Source organism: Siphateles boraxobius, unplaced genomic scaffold, assembly GCF_051911475.1.
Source record: "Siphateles boraxobius isolate OS27281-9 unplaced genomic scaffold, OSU_SipBor_1 16, whole genome shotgun sequence".
NCBI lineage: Eukaryota > Metazoa > Chordata > Actinopteri > Cypriniformes > Leuciscidae > Siphateles > Siphateles boraxobius.
In genome coordinates this window covers 16,327,901-16,339,145 of record NW_027508766.1, presented here as the reverse complement: position 1 = coordinate 16,339,145, position 11,245 = coordinate 16,327,901, and the positions used below count along the sequence as shown (strand labels likewise).

The window sequence follows — 11,245 nt, the reverse complement described above, 5'->3', positions numbered from 1 at the left end:
GTTGACTTTGTAAGTAAGAAAGTAAAATGTTTTATCTGAGTGATACGATTTTTGTATATTAAAAATCGTATATTATATCTGTACAGGGAATTGTTTTTGTATGACAGATTTTTGAATAAAAAATAAAAAAAAGATACTAAAGCAATTTATTGATTGTTCAGTTAATCCCCAACTGTGTGACATATTCCTTATTATTCATTATTAGTCAAGATTTTTTTCTTTATTGTGATGCTTTACAGACCCAAAATACTTCCACACACTTTCTGGAACATACAGTACTCTATTTCATATGGATATAGACATATCAGTTTACTTGAGTTTTTATGATTACAGACTGTTAAACCACGCTGCAAATACGATATGTATCTCAGGGATTTCTCCAGCTCGTCGAAAGGGCAAAACATCATCTGTGGGGGCAAGAAAAGGACACCGTCTAATCAAGACAACCGTGTACATCTACATATCTACACACTTTCTCACTAAACAACAGACTAACAACATCTACTGCCTCACTGAGTCAGTGAACAGAAACAGATGAAATGAGGATACTTGATGAACAAGGGTAATTACTTTCTTTTATGAAAGCTGTGATTGGTTATGTAAAGGGATGATTAGGATGTTTCTCATGAGGTTGTCTCTGTGGCTAATACTGCTTCCTTGGAAAGCAGTGAATATTATTATATAATTATGATGAATTGTTGCTAATAAAGAAAAAAGATTAATCTGACAATGATTGAAAGTAATCTTATGACCATGGATTATATTGTTGGTTATTTTAAAAATTCTATGGTTGTAGTAGGCTATATTTGAATGACAAACTCGTATAGGAATCTTTCCCACAAGCAAATGTTATCTATATTGTAAATGTTTATTTTTATATGTTAAGTTACTTGACAACTCTAAAGATCAAAATGTAACATGGGTGTTTTTTCCCTGTCAGACGCACAATCACTGACCCCGTGAAGACACCGGGTCGTCCTTTCAGCTCGCACATTACCTGTGTCCATTCATCCAAAATCTCTCCTGAAAAGGAGCTCATGGACACAATGTTCATTGGTAAGGGTCACTACATTATCTATGGCAAATTTAAATAATTAAATAATAATCTGCGAAATTACTCTGCTGATGAGGAACTGGAGACAATAAACAATATTTTCTCATTTATTTTACATTGTGCCAAACAGCCAACTGGCACACATTCAAGCTCTAATTATCTGTTTGCTGTGAAATTCAAAAGTCAGAGCATATTGGCAATCTGTGACTCAATCAAACACTGTAATAAACAGGATTTTGAACATGTAATCAAATGTTTTGATGTAAAATGCAAGAAATACTGAGTATTCGGTACTATTTCTAAGGCACTAATCAAATAAGCCAATTTGTGACCATCTTGTTTCAGGGTCTCGGAACCACTGGTCCATAATACGTCCATTTGTCAAGTTCATGATGATGTTTGCTGTTATTCACAAACACTTAGCTATGAGGGGTAAAAGCAATGACATAAAGCTGTGTAGCACATGTATTTTCTGACAGTCTCTTTCTCTTGTTTTTTTGTTTTTTTTTTACAGTTGGTGGTTGGACCCCAACAGCTACGTCATGTGGTGTGGAACGATTTTATCCTCTCTATAATGAATGGAGAACAATGGCGCCAATGCTGAAGCGTTGTGGAGATGTAGCTGTCTGCTCATTGGGTGGAATGATCTTTACTCTAGGTGGACGTGATGACATCACCAGTGTGAGCAGTGTGGAGAAGTAAGAACGTGATAAAAGTTCTTTTAAGGGAAGCTTCTGCCTTAAAATCCTAGTTATTCTGACTTTGCTACTCTTTCCTTTGATCTGGGCCCACCATAACTACACTCTGAAGTGCAAAATAATAATCATCATTGAGATAAAAATAAAGGAGGTCAGTGCACATGAGAAGCTCTCTTCATTTCCTAAATATCTCCATAGTACATCATTTTAAAGATGGGAAAAGGTGTGCTGATCATTATGTACTGCAACACAAGGTGTGAAGGTGAGGTATTTTGACTCTTTGATATATCATGATGACCTATTTTTGGTCCGTCTCATTATAATCTAATAACCTACTTCAGTGTAATTTAGTTTGAACTCAAATCAACCTTCAGGGATTATTGTTTCCACTGCTTGGACATGATACGTTTTGTTTTACTTATATGTTGTCAGTGATATATTCCACTCACTTTGCATTAAGGAAACAATGAAGCATTGCTAAGTGCAAAGGGGAAAGGGGTCTTTCTGGTTGTGTGTGTGTGTGTGTGTGTGTGTGTGTGTGTGTGTGTGTGTGTGTGTGTGTGTGTGTGTGTGTGTGTGTGTGTGTGTGTGTGTGTGTGTGTGTGTGTGTGTGTGTGTGTTACTCACAAGTGTCCCGTCGGATCACCACCTTATCGTGGTGGGGCACTTTGCGTGTCTCCGTGACCCCTAGAGCTATGTCGGCGGGAGTCTTGTACTCCTGGTAGGGCCACCCATGCCGAACTGGTCAAAGAGTAGAGGCCAGACTAAGAGTGATCCCAAACGCCTCAACGATGGAGCTGCCGGAAAATGGTGGGTGTGAGAGAACCACCAAAATGGCGGAAAAGTCTGAAGGCGGCAGCCCCACTGCCACGTGTGTAAACCCGGAGGGGTACAGTGGCTAGGGGAGTAAACCCTGATGACAAATCTGCCTTTTTGGGGACAGGCATAGGCGGAACCCAGCAGACCGGGCTACTGGCAGCCCCCTGCAACTCCTTTCAGACGAAGGTCGTCATGGGTTCTCTCATGCCACCGGAGATCCTTCTGGAAGGAGCCAAGATGGTGGGAGTGTGGAATGCACACCTGCACCCCCACCTTAATCCTTACCTATGTGCAAGCTTCTTGAACTTCACTGAAGTCATTCGCCGGACCCATGGAGATGGTTTTGCAGTGAAGTCCAAACTGCTACAGCTTATCCCTGAATCTCCTGTCGGCATTAATGAGAGACTGATGACCTGGTGCATCCCTCTTGCAAAAGGATGCTTTGCTACCCTCATTAGTGCCTATGCACCAACGCTTGCTGCCGAGTCTAACATCAAAGAGGACTTTTACCTGCCATAAGAAAAACTCCAGCCACAGACAAACTTATTCTCATGGGAGATTTTAATGCCAGAGTGGGCATAGAGCACCTGGTATGGGATAAGCTCATTGGCCGGCACGGAATTGGGAAGATGAATGACAACGGCCTTCGGCTCCTTTCTCTCTGTGCAGAACACCAACTGGTCATCACCAACACCATATTCCAGATGAAGAACAAATTTAAAACCACCTGGCAGCATCCACGCTCAAAACATTGGCACCTCCTTGATTACGTAATAGTCCGTCAAAAAATTGGAAAGATGTCCTGTCCACTCGAGTCATGCGCGGAGCAGATTGTTGGACTGACCACCGTATGGTTAGGTCAGAACTCCTCATGAGTAATGGACCATGTAGTCAGAGGACAGCTCCACAACTAAAAATCAACTGCTCAGCACTCAGCACCCTCACCTCACGAGATCTCCTTCGACAGCTCCTCGCTGGCCCCTCGCTCCTCGCAGGACTTCACCTCCTGCTCAGCTACTGTTCGGACGCTCTCGCTTACTGCTCCGCGCTTTGCTCTATCGCTTTTATATTTCTATATTTTATCTCCTTTTATCACCTAATTTTAACTTCAGCAAATCAGCACAGTGCTCAAACGCTTGGATTACTACAAAAAAAGCAGAATTATTTTATTCGACCAGCCTCCCACTGAAAGCTTACATTCCAGGGAAGAGAAAACACAACTGCCTACATTCATAAGGATAAGAAAATGCCTCCCTGGAATCTACTTGCTGCTCCAACTGCCACAGACTTTTACAAAGGATTGCAATTCTTGAAACAAAGTTAATTGCGGGACCACCAAACCAGACGGAACACACAACAGAGCTTCGTCATGGACGCCCTCAGCATACAGCCGGTGAGTCCCATGAATCTAGTGCTCCTCGACAGGCCATACTGAGTGTAGAGAAACAAGCCGATCGACTTACTAATCGATGGCACAAACAGGGAGCGAGACCCAAAGGCACTCGAGACATCTGATTGTCACGAGAATCACATATTGCTCCAGTAGCATCCTCTACCCCAGATACGGCTCTGACAAGGACTGCAAACACTGGTCTCCTACCACTGCCTATACATCTTGAGAACAGATTTGAAGTATTAATGAATGAGGAATCCCCAAATTTGATGAATGTGATCGAACACAGACTGAATCAGCCAGTAGCTAACACTGATGCTAACTGGGGCTCAAGGTCGAGTAGACAGCGGCACTCAGCTCAGAGCGCAGCCGGGCCCAGTACTCTGATAGTGGGCGACTCCGTAATCAGAAACATTAATAGCAGGGATACAACAACGTGCTGCCTTCCACAAGCAACAACATCTGATGTAAACAGAGAACTTCAGAACATTCTGATGAAACATAAGACTGCAAATCGACTCATCATTCATGTGGGGAAGAATGATATTCATAAAGAGCAGTCGGAACTTCTTAAAAAGGATTTCAATTAACTTTTTGAAACACTTAAAAGACTGAAAGTTAAGACATTCATCAGTGAACCACTCCCAGCAAGAGGAACAAACAGGTTTTCATGGTTGCTTGGGCTTAATACATGGCTGTAAAAAACCTGCAATATAAAAGGAGTGAACTTTATTGACAACTTCAATCTTTTCTGGAGTCAGAGGCAACTGTTTCAACAGGATGGCCACCACCCAAACAAACTTGGTTCAAGAGTGCTAAAGGACAATATGTACTTCTCCCTCCGTCATCCTTCTGCAATGTGTGCCAATCCACTCAACCTGAATGGCACACACACACACCTGGATACAGTATGAATGACCACAGGACTTCACTTCCGCACCTGAATAGACTTACGGTTGACGCATCACACAAGGACAGTGATAACACCACTCAGTCACAACAGCCTCTGCTCACGGACACAATCTCAGCTGAGCCCTGCCCACAGAGCTCACCACAGACAGACTGTGACATACTAGCACTGCTCCAAGATTCAGCACCCAAGGACGACTTTCTGGAAAACAGCCAGGGAAACCAGGACAGCATATTACAGCCTCCAATAACACCAGAGCAACAGCCGCCCTCACCGGACACGTTATCCCTCTCTCCAGCATCTCCACTTCTGTGCTTCTCAGAGAAAATGGAACAACTGGTGCATGGTGGAACTAGACTATCCCACTCTTTTGCTGCAAGCCCCAAAAAACGCCAGGCCCCACACACACCAAAGCCTGCGGGCCCAGCTCGCCCTCTCCCTCCTCCTGTGAGAGCTCTTCGGCCTCTGCCACAGCGCCAGGGCCCACACCCTCCTCCAGCGGCTCCAGCGGCTCATCCCTCCACACTGGCATTTTCCCTACAGCATTCAAGCAGGCTCGGGTAACTCCACTGCTTAAAAAAACAACATTAGACACATCACTTTTAGAGAATTACAAACCTGTCTCTCTCCTACCATTCATTGCGAAAACACTTGAACAAGTTGCTTTCAACCAAGTGTCATCTTTCCTGTCTCTGACCAACAAGCTAGATGTCAACCAATCTGGCTTCAAGAAAGGCCATTCAACCGAGACTGCACTACTGTCGGTCACAGAAGCCCTGCGGATCGCAAAAGCTGCTTCCAAATCTTCAGTTCTCATTCTGCTGGATCTTTCTGCTGCCTTAGACACTGTGAATCATCAGATCCTTCTGTCCACTCTCTCATCACTGGGCATCAAAGGAACTTCGCTCCACTGGTTTGAGTCCTATCTCACATGTAGGTCCTTCAGGGTTGCATGGAGAGTCAACCGAAAACTCATCTCTTCCGTGAGTACTTAACATTAAAAAAAAACATTTAAAAAAATTCTTCTCTTTTAAATCTTTCCTTCCCTTTTAAATCTTCCCTTGTCTGGCTTTTGCTACTCTGAGCAATGCCTGAACTTTGTATTTTGAGCACTTCTTGCGTCATTCTTCCCTCTTCACGATGACTCGCTTGCTTTAGTCCTCAGATGTAAGTCGCTTTGGATAAAAGCGTCTGCTAAATGACTAAATGTAAATGTAAAATGTAAATGATAGAAAGTCTAAGGCTTTCAAAAGCCGTACAGCAAACCCACCTAATCTGGTGCCTATTACACGACATACTAAGATTGCTGTGGGGACAAAAAGTAAGACTGTTAAGTTAGCACTTTTAAACATCCGCTCACTTAAAAATAAATCACTTCTAGTCAACGACTTAATAACCAAATACAACCTGGATTTTATGTTGCTAAATGAAACTTGACTAGAAGACAGCTGCAGTGCAACAGTCCTCAATGAAACAGCCCCTCCTAACTTTACTTTTATGAGTGTCTGCAGAGCTGTCAGAAGAGGCGGAGGTTTAGCTGCTCTTTTTAAAGATGTCTATCAATTTTAGCAAATATCATTTGGGAATTACCCGTCTTTCGAATATCTGGGTATTGTGTTAAAATTTCCTCAGAGTTTGACTGCTTTGCCAATGCTCGAGATTTTAAAATTCACATAGATAATGCAGAAACCAATATGGCAAAAGAAATCAAAACTGTTTTAAAAATTCTTGATCTGACTCAGCATGTACATGGACCCACACATAATCGTGGACACACTCTAGATTTACTTATCAGTAAGGGTCTAAACATTTCATCAATTGTTATTAAGGATGTAGCACTGTCTGATCACTTTTTTATTTTCTTTGATATATTGATCTCTCCTGCCATTGAAGCCAGATCTGTGTCTGTCAAGAAGAGATGCTTAAATGAGAACACTAGTGTACTATTTATGAAGGCTATATCTTTAACACCAAGCATATCTGCTGATTCTGTTGATTTTCTCCTTGATTCTTTTAACTCAAAAGTTAAGAGTCTATTTGATGATATTGCTCCTGTGAAAGTCAGGAAGAAGAGTTACAGACAAAAAGCACCTTGGAGAAACTCAACAGCTGTGCAAAATATGAAAAGACAATGCAGAAAAGCAGAGCGCATGTGGCGGAAGACAAAACTTGTAGTCCATTATAAAATCTACAAAGACAGCATCCATGCTTTCAATAAGGAACTAGGCAAAGCTAGACAGACTTTCTTCTCGAATATTATAAACAGCAATATAAACAACACGCGCACTCTTTTTGCTACTGTAGAGAGACTGACAAACCCCCCAAGCCAGATTCCCAGTGAAATGCTCTCAGAGAGCAAGTGCAGTGAGTTTGCTTCCTTCTTCTCTGAGAAAATCAATAATATCAGAAAGTTGATGAGCTCATCCTTGAGTTGCGCTGGGGTCAGGCAGATCAGACAACAGCCTGAGAAAGTAGTCACTATGTCTGATTTCGAAGAAATTGATGGCAAAATTTTGGAAGAAACCGTACAGCACCTAAAAATATCAACCTGCGCCCTTGACGCACTTCCCACATCTTTTTTCAAAAATGTGTTACACAGCTTAGAAGCAGATCTCCTAGAAGTGGTAAATGCCTCACTTCGCACTGGGAGTTTTCCGAACTCCCTGAAAACTGCAGTTGTCAAGCCCCTCCTGAAAAAGAGCAATCTGGATAAGACCATATTAAACAACTATAGACCGATCTCAAATCTTCCTTTCATAGCCAAGATCATTGAAAAAGTTGTCTTCAATCAGCTGAACAAATTTTTAAGCTCGAATGGATACTTTGACAATTTTCAATCTGGTTTCCGACCGAAACCACAGTACAGAGACCGCGCTCATAAAGATAATAAATGATATTCGCTTAAATACTGATACAGGCTAATTATCAGTGCTGGTACTAATCGACCTCAGTGCTGCATTTGACACTGTCGATCACAACATACTTCTTGACAGGCTGGAAAAGTGGGTCGGGCTTTCTGGGATAGTCCTAAAATGGTTCAGGTCATACTTAGGAGTGAGAGGTTATTATGTGAGTATAGGAGACCATAAGTCTGAGTGGACATCCATGACATGCGGAGTCCCTCAAGGCTCAATTCTTGCGCCACTCCTATTCAACCTGTACATGCTCCCAATGAGCCAAATAATGAGAAAGAACCAAATCGCTTATCATAGCTATGCAGACGACACACAGCTCTACTTATCCCTATCACCTAACGATTACAGCCCCATTGACTCCCTTTGCCAATGCATTGATGAAGTAAACAATTGGATGTGCCAAAACTTTCTTCAGTTAAACAAAGACAAAAGTGAAGTCATTGCGTTTGGAAACAAAGAAGAAGTTCTCAAGGTGAATGCATACCTTCAGTCTAGGGGTCAAACAACTAAAAATCAAGTCAGGAATCTGGGTGAGTCTCTAGAGTCAGACCTTAGTTTCAGTAGTCATGTCAAAGCAATAACTAAATCAGCATACTATCACCTGGAAAATATTGCAAGAATTAGATGCTTTGTTTCCAGTCAAGACTTAGAAAAACTTGTGCATGCTTTTATCACCAGTAGGGTGGATTATTGTAATGGACTTCTCACTGGCCTTCCCAAAAAGACCATAAGACAGTTGCAGCTCATACAGAACGCTGCTGCTAGGATTCTCAGCAGAACCAGAAAATATGAACACATCACACCAGTCCTCAGGTCTTTACACTGGCTGCCAGTTACATTTAGGATTGATTTTAAAGTATTATTACTGGTATATAAATCATTCAAAGGCCTAGGACCTCAATACATTGCAGATATGCTCACTGAATATAAACCCAACAGATCACTCAGATCATTAGGATCACATCAGCTAGAAAAACTAAGGGTTCACTCTAAGCATGGCGAGTCTGCTTTTAGCTACTATGCCAGCCGCAGCTGGACCCAGCTTCCAGAAGAGATCAGATGTGCTCCTACAGTAGTCACATTCAAATCCAGACTAAAAACACATCTGTTTAGCTGTGCATTTACTGAATGAGCACTGGGCCACTGTTCGTCCGACTGTTTGCACTGTATTTTATTTTGTTTTAATTACTCTGATTTCATTTGATTATTTCTGTATTTTATCTTTTATTCTAAACTGTTTTAATTATTCTGATTTCATTTGATTATTTTAATTTCTTCTATGTAAAGCACTTTGAATTACCATTGTGTATGAAATGTGCTATATAAATAAACTTGCCTTGCCTTGCCTTGCCTTGCTGATAACCTCAAAAAGATCCCGGAGGAATCAGCCGACTAGCCAACGCTGCGCCAAGCCATCCACAGTGCAGCGTCAGAGGCATTGGGCCAGTCGAGGAAACATCACCAGGGTTGGTTTGACAGCAATTCGGCTGAGATACAGACACTCCTCAAAATAAAACATGATGCCCATAAAGCTCTCCTGTCTTGTCCTGGATCTCCTACCTTGAAAGCCACCTTTAATGCAGCGAGATCTGCAACCCAGCGTGCCCTCCGGACCATGGAGGACACTTGGTGGGTGAAGAAGGCAGAAGAGATACAGCGGATGGCAGACTGTAACAACTCACAGGGCTTTTATGATGCCATTAAAATCAAGGACCGCCATGAGATCCTCACCCGCTGGGCAAACCATTTTGAGACCCTCCTCAACCTCACTAACCCTGTTGACACTTCTATCCTGGATAATATCCCCGAGCTATCACCAGTCACACACCTCAATAATCCCCCCCAGTTTCTGGAGACACGCCAAGCCATTGTGAGTCTTAAAAACAATAAAAGTGCTGGACCTGATGTTATTCCGGCAGAGGTCCTCAAACATGGAGGGTAGCTTCTTACATGCCATCTGCACCTCCTAGTCTGTCACATCTGGGAATGTGAGACCCTCCCACAAGATTGGAAGGATGCCGATATTTCTCTCATCTATAAACAAAAAGGGGACAGAGCCATGTGTGGCAACAGCCGTGGAATCTCCCTCCTCTCCATCGCAGGGAAAGTTCTGGCAAAAATCATGCTCAATAGGCTAGTTAAATTCATCTAAGAAGCTCCACTTCCGGAAACGCAATGTGGCTTCAGGAAGACTAGATCCACCACCGACATGATTTGTCGATGAGGCATCGACATCAGTTGCTAGAAAAAAGCAGAGAGCAGTGCACAGACCTTCACATAGCCTACATCAGAGGTCTTCAATCCTGGACCTGGAGGGCCGCTGTCCTGCAGAGTTTAGTTCCAACCTGCTTCAGCACACCTGCCTTTGTATATATTCAAGCCATCCTGAAGAGCTTGATGAGCTAATTCAGGTGTGTTTGATTAGGGTTGGAACTAAACTCTGCAGGACAGCGGCCCTCCAGGAGCAGGATTGAAGACCTCTGGCCTACATTGACCTCAGCAATGCATTTGATTCTATCAACCGTGAGATACTCTGGAAACAACTTTCCAAACTTGGGCTCCCACCCAAGTTCCTTACCATTTTACAGCAGCTGCACAATGGGATGCAAGCAAGAGTCACCACAGCAGAACTTCAGTCAGAGTTCTTTAATGTAAATGTTAGGGTGAAGCAGGGCTGTGTCTTGGCTCCAGTCCTTTTTAACCTCCTTCTCTCTGCCGTCACTCAACTTTTCCATTACGCTTTAGGACACAAGGATGGTGTTCTTCTTGAATACCGCCTTTATGGAAGCCTCTTTAACATTCGGAGGTTGCAGGCCTACACAAAGACCAAATCCTGTTGCAAAGCTGAACTACAATATGCTGATGACTGCGCGATTCTAGCACATAGTCCAGAGTCCATTCGGCACGCCCTTAACACGGTAACTAGTCTGTACCAGTCTTCTCTCAAGCCTTTCTCCTCTACCAGCTTCCATATAAATGGCATTCAACTTAAACATTTAGATCAGTTTACCTACCTCGGTTCAACTTTGTCCTCTTGCTGCTCCCTTGATATGGAAATATACACCCGTATCAAAAAAGCCTCTTCATCATTCGGTCGCCTTTGTAGTAGGGTTTTTGAAAACCGAAATTTGAGGGTCAGCACCAAGGTTGCCGTTTATAATGCTGTGTGTGTTTCCACTCTGCTTTATGGGGCGGAAACATGGACTCCATACAGCCGACACATCACTCTCTTGCAATCCTTCCACATCCGTTGTCCCCAGAAGATCCTCGCCCTCTTCTGGATGGACCGAGCTCAACATGCGGAAATCTTACAGAGCACCAATTCTATCTGCATGGAAGCCGCTGTGGCTAAGACACATTTACGATGGATAGGGCATACTATCCGTATGCCGGACCACCGACTACCTTGCCAAGTCCTCTATGGCCAACTACAAGGCGCCAAACGAGTAGCTGGTG

The 11,245-nt window shown here is 43.0% G+C and overlaps 1 protein-coding gene across 2 annotated transcripts in view; it reads left to right on the top strand.

Moving 5' to 3' along the window:
* Positions 1-476: 476 nt before the first annotated feature.
* Positions 477-11,245, top strand: part of LOC143739353 (uncharacterized) — a 32,309-nt gene continuing 21,540 nt past the window's right edge. For both annotated transcript variants that reach the window (XM_077231791.1, XM_077231790.1), the window contains exons 1-3: positions 477-562; positions 941-1,056; positions 1,569-1,752. In XM_077231791.1, coding sequence (XP_077087906.1) covers positions 540-562; positions 941-1,056; positions 1,569-1,752 — 323 coding nt within the window. In that variant the 5' untranslated portion in view covers positions 477-539. The remainder of the gene's footprint in view (positions 563-940; positions 1,057-1,568; positions 1,753-11,245) is intronic.